A 17,031-nucleotide genomic window follows, 5' to 3' on the forward strand; every position below is an offset into this window, starting at 1 on the left:
TGAGGATAAACGAGCACTTCATGTCTACCATATATCTGGCAGTATTTTTCTTTTTTCCCATATTCAGGAGATTAAATACTGTTACCATCCTAGATAGAAGGAAATTGAGGACAGAGAAGTTAACTTACAAATAATTAGTAAGTCGCAGAGCCAAGATTTAGGCTCAGAAAGTTTGATTCCTGAATCTTTCTATCTCTCCAAACACCTACATAATAATGTACTAATATAGAAAGTCATGAAATCTGCCTGGAATGTTTCATTGAAAAATGTCAGTGTCTTACAGAGACACAAAGACAGAATTTTCTTTTTTCCATTAGAATAGATGTAATATCACAAGTAGTATGATATACATTCTATACTCTGCAAATGAAACTCCTGTAAAATTTATAATATTCCAAATATATTTAAAGTGATAAAATGTTCAGTTAAAAACAACAATATAAGATAGTACCACTTGTTTTTAATTAAAATGTAGTTCCAAGTTATAATTGTATCTACTTTTATTGTAATAGAAATGGAGAAGAAGCTGTTGGAAGAGAGGTCTTTAAAGCAGAAAGTGGAGAACCTACTCCTGGAAGCCGAGAAGAGATGTTCTATATTGGATTGTGACCTCAAACAGTCTCAGCAGAAACTGAATGAGCTGCTGAAGCAGAAAGATGTGCTGAATGAGGATGTAAGTATGAATTAGATTAATTAAAAAAATTAATGAGCCAATAATAAATTTGCTTCATTAGGGAGGTCTAATGGTGAGTGCATTATATTGTAATATTCTGTAGAATCTGTTGGTTTTTAATGGATTTGGTGATAGAGTAAATTAACCATAATTGAAAAGTTTTGTTACTTTTCAAAGACATTTTATTTAAAAATAAAAGTTTGATTCCTGAATCAAACTTAAAATAAAAATATTAAAAATATTATTGTAATGTGATATGAATAAGAAAAGCATCACTCTTGAGAAAAATAATTTACTCAAATGTCAAGTATACAATTTACTTTTTTTCAGGTTAGAAATTTGACATTAAAAATAGAGCAGGAAACTCAGAAGCGTTGTCTTATGCAAAATGACCTGAAGATGCAGACCCAGCAAGTTAACACCCTAAAAATGTCAGAAAAGCAAATAAAACAAGAAAATAATCATCTTATGGAAATGAAAATGAACTTGGAAAAGCAAAATGCTGAACTTCGAAAGTAAGTTAATTGATTTAGACAGTTTGATAGACAGTTTCTTATATTTGTGTGTGTATGTCTGTCTGTCTTTCTGTGTTTCTCTGTGTGTGTTTGTGTCTCTCTCTGTGTGTTTTATTGGTATTTACTTAAAATGAAAGCCAGATCTGGTGATGATTTTTATAATGCCAATACTTGGGAGGGTGAACAATAAGATTTGAATTCCAGAGCCTGCTTATCTAGCAAGATAAAATGAAATAAAACTGAAAATGCAAGCACACGTTGCATTAGCTGTTGGATTAATGGCATGATTTGTTTTTTGTTGTTATTTTGTTGTTGTTACTGTGTATAAAGTTTCACTGTGTAGCTGTGGCTGGCCACAAGCTTCCAGGAATCTTTTTATCCCTCAGTCTCCAGAGTACAAGGGTATAAGTTACCACACCTGGCTTGCAGTTGTGTAGATTCTTGTTTTTGTTTTTTGATGTATGGTCTCATGAAATTCTCCAGACTGGGTTTGAACTCATGGTCCTTCCTGCCTCAGCCTCCCAGTTGCTAGGCTTACAGGCTCGTGACAGCAGGCCGGTCAGGGATGAGAGCTTTTAAAAGGCATTGCTAAAGTTAGCACTGCCATGAAAATGACTTGATTTCAGGGAGTCTTACTTTGCAAAGTGGCTGGGTTAAGATGTATGTAAGTTACTGACAATGACTTTCTGTGTTCACAGAGAGCGGCAGGATGCAGATGGGCAGATGAAGGAACTGCAAGACCAACTTGAAGCAGAGCAGTATTTCTCAGTAAGAGACTCCGCAGAACTAGGAGAATGGTTGTCTTTTAATTGATAGCTATTCACTTGATGTGCGTTCATTTTTAGGTCTAGGCATGTAAGTATGCCTGGTACCCTGCAGGTCAGAAGAGAGGAAGAAGCTTAGCTTTTGTTTGTTTGTCCTTGCTTGCTTTGGTTTTCGGTTTTTAAGACAGCCTCACTCTCTTTCCTAGGCTAGCCTCCAATTTACACACTTGCTGCCTCCGCATCCCGAGTGCTGGGATATTAGTAGTTTATCACCACATCAGACAGATTTGGATGGCGTCTTACATGGCTCATAAAAAGCAGCCAGAGGATTGGGGAAGTAGCTCACTGGTAAAATACTTGTTGCCAGGAGGAGGTTCTGAGTTCAGTACACAGCACCACAGAGTATAAAAAATACCAGGCAAAAAACCATAGTTTAAGGGGTTGGGGATTTAGCTCAGTGGTAGAGCGCTTGCCTAGCGAGCGCAAGGCCCTGGGTTCGGTCCCCAGCCCCGGAAAAAAAAAAAAAAAAAACCATAGTTTAAGAGAAATCCTTAATCCTACTGGTTTGGTGGCGTGTGGCTATAACTGCAACTAAGCAGGCTAAGGTGGGAAGGTGACGTGAGCCGATAACATTGAGTACAGTCTGGACAACAGAAAGGGAGATGCTGTTTCAAAAAAAGAAGTCAGCTGTTGTTCCTAGGTTATAATTCTAAGCATATGCTGTTACTGTTCTGTGAAGCCATGTGATGCCCTTTGTGGAGAATATGTGGTTGGGTGGTGGTTGTTGTTGTTGTTGTTGTTGTTGTTGTTGTTGTTGTTGCTGTTGTTGTTGTTGCTGTTGTTTTTTAAGTAATTCATTTTTTATTTTATTTGTGTTGGTGCTTCACCTGCACATAAGTCTGTGCAATGGTGTTGGATACTGGCGTTACAGACAGTTGTGAGCTGCTGTGTAGGGTGCTGGGAATTGACCCCTAGTCCTGTGGGAAATGTCATAACTGCTGAGCTGTCTCTTCATCCCAAATACATGCTTTTGTAATGAAAGGAATAAAATTGCCATATTGACATTTGTGGTGTTTTTGAAACCACTGTAAAAATATTTTCCTTCCTTCCTTCCTTCCTTCCTTCCTTCCTTCCTTCCTTCCTTATTTATTTATTTATTTATTTATTGGGAGAGACAGTTTCTCTGTGTAGGCCTGGCTGTCCTCAAACTCAGAAATCCTCCTGCCTTTGCCTCCCAATTGCTGGAATTAAAAGGGATGTGCTTCCACCTCCCAGCAATATGAAGTATTTGTATGTAGTAGTTCCATTGATCTGTCAGGTTAAAGAGAAAAAGAAAGATCAATGTTTTTCATCACATCTTTCTTTATCCTACCATCTTGTACATTTAACTGGAATTACAATGTAACATCCAGTTGAATTATTAGAAGTTGAGTATGCTGTGGAATGCAATCTACCATACAAATGTATGTTTATTAATTGGTGACTAGAAAATGGGAAAGCCCACAAACCTGTTGATTTCTCAGAAGCCCAAAATTACGCAACATAAAAAAAATGTATATATTCAGCTTTTTGCCTTGCTGGGTTTTGAATGAAAGTTATATACTTGATAATAATGGGCTTGCATTTCTGTTTTGCTGCTTAGACCCTCTATAAAACACAAGTTAGAGAACTTAAAGAAGAAAATGAAGAGAAAACTAAACTTTGTAAAGAGTTGCAGCAGAAAAAGCAGGATTTACAGGATGAAAGGTAAGGACAGGGCCCTGTCTCTTGTCTGTAGGTAAGTTCTCTTATATAATTCCCAGTCTCTTTCCCACCAAGGAAAAAAACTCTGTTGAAAGTTAAGTAGACAAAGAGTTTTGACTTCATAATGAAAATTGATCATTAAAATCCCATCTCCAAGGGATTTGGGACTTAGCTTAGGTAGAATATGTGATTAGAATGCATGGTACCCTGAGTTCAATCCCATTGCATCTATACCTGAGTTCTTATGCTATGTCTCTGAACTGCAGAGACTCCTTGGCTGCCCAGCTGGAGATCACCCTCACCAAAGCAGACTCTGAGCAGCTGGCTCGCTCCATTGCTGAGGAGCAATACTCTGACTTGGAAAAAGAGAAGATCATGAAAGAGCTGGAAATCAAAGAGATGATGGCTAGACACAAACAAGAGCTTACTGAAAAGGACGCTACAATTGCATCCGTAAGTAAAATTCTTGGGTTTATAATTGAATTGCTGTGTCATAAAACCTCAAACATCTGGGAATTGTCAGTTATAAATTTAAAATATGGTTATATTTATTATCAGGTTCTAACGGTTTAAAGAAACATTTCTGAAGGAAAGACCGAAAAAGCAGTCAGTCTCGTGCTGACCTACTGAATGCCACACTGAGGGGGTGAATAGTTCATAGAGGAGGTACATATACAAGACCTTTGTGTGCAGCCAGTGGGAGAGGAGGGGACAGTCAATAAATGGTTTTGGAATAAGGGGATTTTGGGGTGAAAGGAATAAAGTTAGATCCTTACTTATTAGGTAAAGTGTACCTCGTTTAAGAACTAAATGTGAAAAATAAAATCTTGAAGCTATCAGATAGACCTAAAACTTACATGTGACAGACAGCCTGAATAACAAAGAAAAGATACTTGGAATATGTATATTCAACAGACTAATATCTAGAATCCATAAAGAACCCCTGGGACTCAGTGAAGTAGATGAAAGCATTTAGAAGAAAATTGTCTAAAAGAGCTCAAGTACATGAGTGCATGCTTCACTTAACTCTTCTCCAACAAAGGTCAGATGAGTGCTACAGCTTTGAAATACCACACCTGAAAGTAAGACATGACAATTTCACATGTGTGCAAAATGGCTTTTTAAAAACCGACAAATGAAGAGTTAAATTCAATTTGATAAGTTTAATATAGTCAGTAGTATAACAATTGGTAAAGTTAAGTATATGGTACAACCCCACGAAAGTCCACACTAAGATATCTGCTAAACAAACTGGCACAATGCTTATAGCCCATAATTCTTATGAAAAGCAAACCCTTACATGTTTCTATTGATAAGCAGTTTTGTGTGTGTGTGTGTGTGTGTGTGTGTGTGTGTGTGTGTGTGTGTGTGTTTGGGGGGGTTAGGGTGGAGACTTGGCTCAGTGCTTAAGAGCACAGACCACTCTTCCAAAGTAGGTTTGATTCCGGTACCCACATGGGGACTCATAGTTGTCTTCTAATTCCACTCCAGCTCCAGAGTGTCCGACGCCCCTTTGTGGCCTCTGAAGGTGCTGCACACATTCTATAAAGACAAAACACTTCTATACATTCAGGCAAAACACTTAGATACATTAAAAAATTAAAAAGATGTAGTACTACATGCCTACATTTAGGAGGAGAAGACAAGAGGGTCAGGAGTTCAAGGATACCCTTGGTTACACAGTAAGGTCAAGATAAAACCACAATATATAAAACCCTATCTCAGCAAACAACCTGGAAGTTACATTAAGTATTGCTACATATAAATCGTAAATATTACTACATACTATTTCATGTATTTATAATGGAAATTTGCAGTATTTGGTGGGAAAGTTGAACATGAAAATAGAAATAAATAGAAGTTGGATCTAAATGAATTACATCTTATATATCAACAGGGTATTACATTTTGCTGTTCCTTATTTTAATATTAATATAGCCCAGAATTCACAATTCTTCCCTACCTCATCCTTCCAAGTGCTGGAATTGGAAACATTCACCACTGTTCCCGCATAGCATCTTAATTCTCACTATCCTTGTCTGCCTGGGCCTTACTGTGTTCATTAATTAGTCTTAATCTTACAGACATCCTCCTGCATCTGTCTCCTGAGTGCTAGGATTAAAGGTATGCCCAACAATGCCTAGCAAGTTTAATTCCTTAATATATAAGTGAGTCGTGATTTTAAAAATCACATACATTATTTCATTCGTTTATAATGGAAATTTACAGTATTTTTTTTAAAGATTTATTTATTTAATTTATGTATACAAGATCCCATAGATGGTTGTGAGCCACCATGTGGTTGCTGGGAATTGAACTCAGGACCTTTGGAAGAGCAGTCGGTGCTCTTAACCGCTGAGCCATCTCTCCAGCCCCCGGAAATTTACAGTATTTAGTGGCAAAGTTAAACATAATTTTTAATAAAACTTCAGGAAGGAAGGATATGAATATAATCTGAAAGGAATATAGAAAAAGGATTCAGCTTCTTCATTAGAAATTCATTTTTTCTAGCCAAGTGGTGGCACATGCCTTTAATCCTAGCACTTAGCAGAGGCAGGTGGACCATTGAGTTTGATATCAGGGCTACCCAGAGAAACCCTGTCTCAAACAAAACAAAAAAATCCTCACTTTTAATTTTTAAAATAATATTCCAAAAGAAATACTAAAGTTTTTAAACTTGTTCAGCCCGATGGAACACAAACCTTTGTTTTCCCCTCTTCTTAATTTATTAAGTGGTTTTTCTTACTAAAGAAAAAAAGAACTGCTAAGATTTTTGAAAGAACATAAAATTTTAGCTTTTTGGGATACATATGAAGTTTTAAGGGAACAGCATTTTTATCAAGAGTAAGACTAGTATGGCAACACAGGGGAAGTTCAGAGGGGAGTGGTGATCCAGTGGTCTCAAGTTGGATTAGTACTTGATAACTAAAATTTTTTAAATTGATATGTAAGTTTTTTTTCTTCTGTTTCTTAGCTTGAAGAAACAAATAGAACACTAACTAGTGATGTTGCAAATCTTGCAAACGAGAAAGAAGAACTAAACAACAAGTTGAAAGATACCCAAGAACGTATGTAATTAGCAAGGGAGTAAAACTTATTGTGAATGTGCCTAGTAGCTGTAGTATTGTTGTAACTTTAATATTTCTGTTTATTTCAGAACTGTCAAAGTTGAAAGATGAAGAGATCAGTGCAGCGGCTATTAAAGCACAGTTTGAGAAGCAGCTGCTGACTGAGCGAACACTCAAGACTCAAGTATGTCACTGGAATGGAAAAGCAGTTTTGAATTTTGTTTACATTCCTGTCACCTGTTACTTCTAGTGCTATAGGGTAGAAGCTATGCTCAAAGTAATATTATTATTTGAGTAATTTTCTGATTTTTTTTTTTAGTCAAGTTAGAAGAAACTTCATGTATATGGAAGTGTCCCACACTCTCCCAGTTTTGTTTTGTTTTTGTTTTTGTTTTTTCTTTTTTGCTGATAGCCCGAAAAGACTCAGATGATCTGAAAGGGCACCTGTGATCATTGATACCCCTCTTCTAGCTCCCACAGTTAGTTGTGTTTGTAGCATTAATATGTGGGTGCTAGTACCATTCTCTGCTGTTGTTTAGGGAACATTTTAGTGCCAGTGCAGAATTCACATCCTTCAGAGTAGGAAGAGGAACATCTGCCTGTTTAAATATCTCTTATAATGAAAGTTGATCAGTAGAAGATGATATCAGATCAAGCCTGTAATTGAGTAGGGAACACATCCAGGGACTGGCATATGCTAGGCAAGCATTCTACCGAAGCTACATTCAGAACCCTGTAAACACTTCAAATTAGCATTCTCAAAAACAACGAGAAAGTGGGCAAGATAGCTCAATGGGGAAAGGTTCCTACTATCAAAAGTCATGAGAATGAAAAACTAACTAGAATACAGAATGAATATCCATGATAGAGCTATGTTAGTTAAAATAAGGCAAAAAATGTGTTGTTGTATGCATGTGTTATATATGTTCACGTGTGTATGTATACACGTGTGGACTGTGCATACGTGCATGCATATAGAGTTCACATGTTGGCTTCTAGTGTCTTCCTATATTACTATCTGCTTTTTTTTTCTTTCAAAATTTTTATTTGCATTTTATTATGTACTCGTGCCCATGGAAGCCAGAAGAGGGTGTTGTTTCTACTGGAGCTGGAGTACTGGGTACTAGACTTGTATACTGGAAACTGAACTCCACTTGTCCAGAAAAACAGAGAGCAGTTTTAACCATTGAGTCATCTGTCTAGCCCCTCTCCCTTTTTTCATTGAGACAAAATCTCTCATTAAATCTAGAGAACATAAATTGGGTGAGACTTAAGGAATTCTCCTGTTACCTCCACTGCATCACGGTGCCTTGCTTTATTCATGGGTGCCACGGTTCTGAACTCTGGTGCTAGTGCTTGTACAGGAGACACTTTACTCACTGACATCTCTCCAGGCCAAAAAGTATTTCCTTAAAACCCTGTGTACAGGAAAGGAATTACTAGTGATTATGTAGCTTATAATCAGTAAGTTTCTGAATAAAACACCAACATAATTTATTATGTGCTTATTTTTTAAGGCTGTGAATAAGTTGGCAGAGATCATGAATCGAAAAGAACCTGTCAAGCGTGGTAGTGACACAGATGTGCGAAGAAAAGAAAAGGAAAACAGAAAATTACATATGGAGCTTAAGTCTGAACGTGAAAAATTGACACAACAGATGATCAAATATCAGAAAGAACTGAATGAAATGCAGGCTGTAAGGATACTCTTTTACACAGAACACATATTTTAAAAACAATTATTTTCTTATCTTTGGTTGCAGAGCATTTCTATTAGTTGTTATTACCGAACTGCGACTCACAATTACAATGTACATTTCATCTGTTAATACATTTTCTTACAGCAAATAGCTGAAGAGAGCCAAATTCGAATAGAACTGCAGATGACCCTGGACAGTAAAGACAGTGACATTGAACAGCTTCGGTCGCAGCTCCAGGCCTTGCATATTGGTATGGACAGTTCCAGTATAGGCAGTGGACCAGGGGATGCTGAGCCTGATGACGGATTTCCAGGTACACATCTTAGTCAGCCTTGCATTTGCCTTAAATTTAAGTCAGGTGATTGCTTTAATTTCACGAAGGACTTTACTCTTGGGGAAAAGGTTGGTCGTTTCTTTAAGGGAGAACCTACTTCATGTGACCTTTTGGACTTGTTTGATTAAAAACAAACAAGCAAACAAATTCTAAATGTTTAGGAGTTTAGCTCACATGTAGTGCCTATCTGTTTAAGTTTTTCACTTTTTTTCTTCTCTTCTCTCTGCCTCACTTTCTTACTTGTGGGTATGTAGTCCATATCACTCAGTCACACACTATGGAATCCATGTCCTTCACCTACCAGCGGTCCTCTACCTCTCTCAATATTGCCACTAAGCCCTCCAGTTCTCACATGCTTCTTGACTCTGACTCTGAAGAAGATTCCTTGCCTTACTTACCTAGTTCATCGGAGCCTATTAGTACAGGTGATATCTGAAAAAGATCTTACTGTCTTTAGAGTTCTCCCAGCTACTTAATTTGTTTTTTGTTTTTTTAAATTATAACATTTAACTAACATCTCCTCGCTCCGACATGCTGTTTAGATGCAGTAAAAAGTAAATTGCTGCATGAACTGTAATTTGCATTTAAGGCAGTTTTCAAATAGCTTGTGATTGTACTTGCTAGATCGTTTGATTTTTGCCAGTTTTCCAGAAACAAAGCAGTATGTTCTATATCCTTGAAAATGCATGGCTTCATCTATTTTCAGGCATTTCTGTAGTTCTATATCAAGAGTGACAGTACCGAATATAAAAATACATGACTCCTTTGAAAGAATGTGTTGAGGTTTTCACTGTGTTTTCATGTCCACAGTGTACTAAGTCTTCAGAAACACATGAAACAATTTGACTTGGTTTTCACCCTGAAAAGCCTCACAGGTGAAATGCCTGGGGACTCCCATACATGTCTTCTAAACTCACAGAGGTTCTCACTGATCTCTTTAGACTCTAATTTCCCTATCTGTATGAGGGATAGAATTCGGTTGTGTGGAACTGTGCAGTATAGACAACTTAGTACAGTTAGTGCATAGTAGTTTAAACCTGTAATGATTTGCATTATTAGAGTATTCTCTTAGAATGGCATCCCCTCTGCCAATTTCATTTGAAAAATAGGGTAAAATTTATTAGCACAGAGTCTAATGACTTAAGATACTTGCTTTTGTTCATTGTAGAGCTTTACTGATTTTGATATTAGCTTTACTACTGATTGGAGCTTAGAAATCTTGGTTATACTGTTGCTTCTTCAATGTTTGCTCTGTATTTTACATAATGAAGATAGGCATTCTAAAATCCCCTGTTTTCTGAACACATGCTCATTTAAAGTGCTTTTTACAGGAGAGTATATATGTGCTACACCTCTAGTCAGCTTGGTCTCCACAGGAAGAATAAAGGGCTTAATGTAGAATTGCAGTGAGAAGAGCTCAATGGCTCCTGTCTGTGCTGTGAATTTTGCCTGTGCATGAATTTAATCAGTGAAGTATTTTGAGTATTTATTTCTGATGTCATGTGACCTGTATTTTGTTCATGCTTCTACTCAGTATGTGTTATTACAGTAACCCAGGTACTGTATGATTGAAATTCTAAAGTGCAGATTTGATTAGCTTGTGACTTCTGCATTAAAATTTTACTAAATTTCTAATTGTCAGGGGCAATCAGTTTATTTATCCTTAACTCGTTATGCTTACTTGTAGAATCACGATTAGAAGGATGGCTGTCGTTGCCTGTGCGGAACAACACTAAAAAGTTTGGATGGGTTAAGAAGGTAATTAGTGCTTTCAAGTATGGTTCCTTTGACTTCTGATTTAACTCTACCCATTTTCCTCTTGGAGTTGTAGGACGGCCATGCCTACACTTCTGGTCATACAATACTGGTTTATATTTTCAGATTCTGTTTATCAGTGTAGAAGAATTTTTACTTTCCATGGGTTGTTACTGAAATGGGCTTTGATGTTATTATGTAGGAGCCTGTTGTTTTGGTGCTGTTGTGTCCTGGTGGGCAGCAGCTCTAGATACGGTGGGAGGGCCGTTTTTCTGTGCTACTGTGTTTCTTGTTCACTTTGACTAGGCTGATGCAGGTTCACTTTTTATGTAGATCTGAAAGCTTAAAATATATCAGTTTCAGTTTTAATGTTACAGAAAAATAAATAAAAATCTATAAGTAAATCTGTTGTTATTTTAAGGAAAACTTTCCTAAAGCATCATTAATGCTTTTTATTTACTTTAATAGAATATGGCCTTATCACAAGAATAGAATTTCTTATAAAAGAAAATAAATATAATACAGTGATTTCATCAGTTTCTTTCTTCTTTTTAACAGTATGTGATTGTAAGCAGCAAGAAGATTCTTTTCTATGATAGTGAACAAGATAAAGAGCAGTCTAACCCTTACATGGTGTTAGACATAGAGTAAGTATCAGACTTAGGGTAAAGTCTTGATGTGAGAGGAGTAGAACTGTGTCTATCACGGCCATCACAGTGCAGCTCTCATTCTACTACATTTCCCTTTGATTTCCTTATATGTGTGATAGGGAAGACATTATATTTCATGACTCTTTAGTTATCTTAAAAGTTACTAGAACAATAAAGATAATCTAGTCAACCAGGTGAACACATTTAATCCCAGCAATTGATGGGCAGACAGAGGTGGATCTCTTGAGTCTGGCATGGTCTACAGTAGTGAGTTCCAGGACAGCCAGAGACATAGCAACAATAGAAACAACACCAAACAATCAAGCTAGCATATTAGCTTTTAACGTGAGTCAATAAATAGCTGATTTTTAACTTCTGTTAAGTATAAGATGACCAATGTGATAAAATCCTTGAGTAATAGTTTACTTATTCCTTTCTTTAAAACTCTTCTGTAGCAAGCTATTTCATGTCCGACCTGTTACTCAGACAGATGTATACAGAGCAGATGCTAAAGAAATTCCAAGGATATTTCAGGTAAGCATGTGTTTGTTTTTTCACCCTTAGACGTTCTCATGTGACATGTTTTAGATTCCTTTCTTCGCAGTATCATCTCCCCTCTGGCTCAGCCCCGGTTGGGGCAGTTGGGTCTTTCTAGTGTATTGCTTCCGTCTGAGGCCAGCACTGGCTTGTTTGTTGGTTTATGGTGTGCTTCTGAGCTCTGTTGCACCTTTCACAAGATTGGTTGTTGTTTTTTAGAACGTGAACTTAGTTCTGTTTTGACTTTGTTCTCAACTTAGGAAATTTTGAAAAGTCACTTAACAAATTGAAAGCTGTAGCACTTTTACTTTTTATTTAAAACACCAAGTTTCTCCTTTTATTGTCTCCATTGAAACTATTTTCAAACCATAAGGCCTAGAGAGCTGGCTTGGTGGTTAATAGCTCTTATTGCTCCATCAGAGGACCAACATTCACACCAGGTGGCTCACAGATACCTGTAACTCTAGCTTCATTGGTTCCAGTTCCCACTTCTGACCTCTGTAGGCATTGTGCACAGACACACACACACACACACACACACACACTCCTCTGAAAACACTATAAAAGTCACTGCCTGATCTGATTTACTGTAGGAGAGCTTTTTTCCCCCCTCTGAGTACTTATGTGGTCTCATTTGGACATTTATTTGCATATCTTTTTTTTCCCCTTTTATCCCTCAACTCTCCAAATATCTAAAATGTGCATATAGTTTCCCCACTTTGCTATTACTCGGAAGTGTAAACAGCAATTGCTATAATTGTCATAGTGGACTTTGGCTTATTTGAATAGGGAGGTACACTGGATACTGAACACAGAGCTTTGACCTTCCACTCAGCTATACTTCTATCCCTAAATGTTGCTCTCAGAGGAATGAAGGAAAAACCCACCTAATTAAGTATAAATTTGTCTTTTGTTGACCTATTCTGATAGTTTTGCTGCAGCAAAGTAAAGGATACTAAATCAAAAGTAAGGAGACAAAGTGACTGTCTCATGTCTTATGCGAACTCTGTCTTCCCTTAAGATGGGAAATCATGTCTCAGGCTTTTTACGCATGCTAGGTAGGCATGCTGACACTGAGCCGTGTTCCTAGGCTACATAAACTCTTGACCAGGTAACCTGCTTAGGTTTGAATTTCAACCGTATTTTGCTCTAGTTGAATAATGTATCAGAATTTTTGCCTATATAAAACTAACAATGTGGAGCCTAGAGAGCTGAGTCAGCAGTTAGGAATAGGACTTGGGTTTGGTTCCCCACACCCATGTGGTGGCTAACAACCAACTGTATTCCATTCATTGCTGCCTTCTCACCTCTGAGGGCACCAGGTATGTATATCACTCTCACACACACACACACACACACACACACACACACACACACACACACACAGGGAAGATACTCATAAAACAAAATAAATCTTTAGTGTGTAACAGTCACTTTTGTTGTGTTCTTGTTCATAGATCCTGTATGCCAATGAAGGAGAAAGTAAAAAGGAACCAGAATTTCCAGTGGAACCAGTGGGAGAAAAATCTAATTATATTTGCCACAAAGGACATGAGTTTATTCCTACTCTTTATCACTTCCCAACCAACTGTGAGGCCTGTATGAAGCCACTGTGGCACATGTTTAAACCTCCTCCTGCTCTAGAGTGCCGTAGATGCCACATTAAATGTCATAAAGATCACATGGACAAAAAGGAAGAGATCATAGCCCCCTGCAAAGGTAAGTAGGGAAGTTCTTGCTGTGCTGTTACTTGGGCTTCCATCATTTTAAGCATATTAATTCATTTCAAGTAATTCTTGTTGTAGTTTATTATGATATATCATCGGCAAAGAATCTGTTGTTATTAGCAAATTCAACGGAAGAACAGCAGAAATGGGTTAGTCGGTTGGTGAAAAAGATACCTAAAAAGCCTCCAGCTCCAGACCCTTTTGCCCGATCATCCCCTAGAACCTCAATGAAAATACAACAAAACCAGTCCATTCGGCGGCCCAGTCGACAGCTTGCTCCAAACAAACCAAGGTAATAAATAAAACATGGTAAAAAAAAAAAATTTAAGCTGCTTTTTAAAAATTAAAAGTATTTTATTATTTTTTATAATCGTATTGTTTTCATCTTTAATCAGCACATGGACTAACTAGTGATTTGGAAGATGGCATTAAGATTACGCATAGGCTGTCATATGTCAGGTGCACACACATGATGCAAACTTCTTTTAGTTAGGTGATCTGAGAGGCAGAACTAAAAGCAGCTTCATCTGTAAGTGCAAAGCAATGTTTGTGACTTAACGAGCAATACAGTTCAGCTTTAAGTGTACATACAGAGTGATGGAGGCATTGCTTGGAGTTGAAGTGGTAGTGTAGTGGGAGGTCAGATATGGCAGTACTGATTTCATTTCATTATGTATTTGGGTTCAAAAGAGCCATTCCCTTTTAGGTAAGCATTTATAAACATTGTTTCTCATTGAGTGTGAAGGTTTGGTTAGCTAATGAAAGGAGCATTAACCTAGGCCAGGACCTCTTGTTACCTAACACAGGGCCTTCAGTATATGAGTGATACTGTGCACTGACTGCTCTCAGATCACAGACTTCTCATATGAAACTTTCTGGAAGAAGTATCTCAAGGAAAGAATTTAGAATGACAAAGGTAGAATTGGTGTTTTAGCAGCAAAATATGGTAAAATGAGCTGGGTGTGGTGACACATGCCTTTAGTTCCAGCACTCAGGTTGGCAGAGGCAAGAGTATCTCTCAGTTTGAGTCCAGCTTGGTCTCCATAGTGAGTTTTAGGACAGCCTGAGCTATAAGAGGCCAAAATGTCTTTAAAGGAGTCTAAAGAGGTGGTTCAGCAGTTACAGCCGCCTACTACTACTACTACTACTACTACTACTACTACTACTACTACTACTCTGGAGAGGATGAGGTTAGTTGTTAGCACTCACTTCAGGTGGCTCACAATTACCTATAACCTCAGACCCACAGTGCATCCAACACCCTTATTTGCACTTGCGTAGCTGCACTCAACATGCACATAAATACAGAGAGAGAGAGAGACAGACAGACAGGCAGACAGACAGACAGACAGACACATTATTAAATAAACACATCAGTCTTTTTAAAAAAACCTTAAAATAATTGAGAGACACCGAAGGCCATTTGTAAAATTTGAAATTTTATTTTCTTTGATCAGTATTGTAAAACTGTTGGTGCATATATGATGTTTTAGTACCTTCTCAGAGTCTTTCATGGCTCATACTCTGCACCTCAGATCGGATAACATTAAAGAGTATAGGTTTATTTAATTCATAGTTCTGGAGGCTAGTATATCTAGAAGGGCTGAGGCTAGCATGTAGCATGTAACATTTGTAATGTTATGCCGTGCGGAGACTGGGAGAGAAGAAAGTGGCAGTGGTAGAAAATGATAACTTGATGCTGGAGATGAAGCCTGAGTTCAACTAAAAAGAGATGGGTAGAATTTGCTAAAAGAAAAAAAAAATGATTGTTTAAATACAAGTTTTTCAATGATTTACCAACATTTAAATCAATTACTGACAGTGGAAAAAAATGTAGAGAAGAAAAAAAAAGTGGGTTTTGTTTTAAGGTTGAAATAACCAGAATTAGTTGAGTAGAAGAAGATAAGGGAACGGTTTTTAGCAAGTCTGACATATTGAACTAGTGATCTGGTGACTGTAGTTTAACTATAAGAGTGTAGTACTTGGATGGGGTGGGGCTAGGGTGAGAGCACATGAGCAAGCCTGACACCTTAGTTTAATCCTCTGTGTCCCAAGTAGAACTTGGGTATGACAGTACCTTCCTGTAACCCCAGCGTTAGGTACCAAAATACGACCCTGGCAGTTAGTTAGCCAAGCAGCATAGCCAAAATGGTGAGTTTCAGGACTAGTAATAGAGGAAGACACTCCCAACATCCACCTCTGTTCTCCATGGACTCATGGACTGGTGTTTGTGTGTGTGTGACACTGGCACACACTTCAAAGATTTCAGAAGGAGGTAAAATACAGATTTCCATAAAATATCTGTAAATAAGGCTTAGTCAGGAAAGACTACTGATCTCAGTCTTCCAGATATTCAACACTTTTGAAAGAATAATTTGGATTGACTTGTTTGCTTGAAGTTTATAAACATGAGCCTTCTCTGTCTCCTCCCTTTGTCCTCAAAGTTTGTTTAATTGGGAAGAACAGATCAGGGATGGTAAGATATCTTAGTGGGTAAGGCACTATCATTCCTCGAAACCAGATGGTAGAAGAGATATTGTTACCACAAATTGTTCTCTGACCTTTAGACAGCCTTCATGGCATGTGTATATGTGCATACACATAATAAATAAATGTAATTTTAAAAAAGCAGAAGAACTGGGCTGGAGAGATGGCTCAGCGGTTAAGAGCACCGACTGCTCTTCCAGAGGTCCTGAGTTCAATTCCCAGCAACCACATGGTGGCTCACAACCATCTGTAAAGAGATCCAATGCCCTCTTCTGGTGTATCTGAAGACAGCTACAGTGTACTTATATATAATAAATGAATAAATCTTTTTTAAAAAAAGCAGAACTGTATAATCTGAAAAGAAGCTAGAGTATTAGCTAATTTTTTTGTTAATTAAAAAAAATGGGAGGCGGGTGGAGAGATAGCTCTTCCAGAGAACTTGAGTTCAATTCCCAGCACCCACATGGCAGCTCACAATTGTCTGCAATTCCAATTCCAGGGGATCCAACACCCACACACAGACATACATGTAAGCAAAATACCAATGCACTTAAAAATAAGTTATTAAAAAGATAACATAATCATGCTCCAACTTTATGTTCAATTCATTTAGCCAAGTTAAATTGACAGTCCCACTTACATGCCTGTGGCCTTGTCTTGTTCCAAATTAGAATATAGCTGTTGATGAACTACCCGGGGTTCCTCTGGAATTGAGGAAGCTGTGTTCCTATTGTTGCTCCCTTTCAAAGGAGTTTATTATCCATGGTGTTATTTATTAAATAACAACAAAAGACAATCACAGCTGTTGGCTGATAATGTAGTTTCTTTTGTACTTCTCAAATTGAGAATCAGGGTAGCTACATCTTTATCTAGACCGTAGGAATGAATGGGAAGAGCAAATTATGTTCTTAGCCCATACAGAATCTTGTCTTGGGTTCTCTCCAGAGGACCCTTCTGCAGTGTGCCTGGTTAACATGACTACACCTGTACATAGCAGTGGAGAAACTTCCTCACTCAGTGTTTCTGTCTGAACTGTTGCCACCCTGCTCCTGAAGGGAAACTTAGAGCATTCACAGCA

The 17,031-nt window shown here is 37.7% G+C and overlaps 1 protein-coding gene across 3 annotated transcripts in view; it reads left to right on the forward strand.

Moving 5' to 3' along the window:
• The window catches only part of Rock2 (Rho-associated coiled-coil containing protein kinase 2), a 94,951-nt gene that overhangs the window by 72,629 nt on the left and 5,291 nt on the right, over positions 1-17,031 (forward strand). For 2 of the 3 annotated variants that reach the window (XM_006239909.5, NM_013022.2), the window contains exons 19-32: positions 513-673; positions 1,004-1,188; positions 1,887-1,956; positions 3,595-3,698; positions 3,962-4,148; positions 6,670-6,763; positions 6,853-6,947; positions 8,281-8,460; positions 8,608-8,776; positions 10,485-10,555; positions 11,111-11,199; positions 11,658-11,736; positions 13,197-13,458; positions 13,545-13,758. In XM_006239909.5, the coding sequence (XP_006239971.1) occupies positions 513-673; positions 1,004-1,188; positions 1,887-1,956; positions 3,595-3,698; positions 3,962-4,148; positions 6,670-6,763; positions 6,853-6,947; positions 8,281-8,460; positions 8,608-8,776; positions 10,485-10,555; positions 11,111-11,199; positions 11,658-11,736; positions 13,197-13,458; positions 13,545-13,758 (1,960 nt within the window). Of the gene's footprint in view, positions 1-512; positions 674-1,003; positions 1,189-1,886; positions 1,957-3,594; positions 3,699-3,961; positions 4,149-6,669; positions 6,764-6,852; positions 6,948-8,280; positions 8,461-8,607; positions 8,777-9,051; positions 9,223-10,484; positions 10,556-11,110; positions 11,200-11,657; positions 11,737-13,196; positions 13,459-13,544; positions 13,759-17,031 lie in introns of all 3 variants that reach the window. The other variant, XM_039111810.2, reaches the window with a different exon arrangement.

Source organism: Rattus norvegicus, chromosome 6 (genome assembly GCF_036323735.1).
Source record: "Rattus norvegicus strain BN/NHsdMcwi chromosome 6, GRCr8, whole genome shotgun sequence".
NCBI classification, from domain to species: domain Eukaryota; kingdom Metazoa; phylum Chordata; class Mammalia; order Rodentia; family Muridae; genus Rattus; species Rattus norvegicus.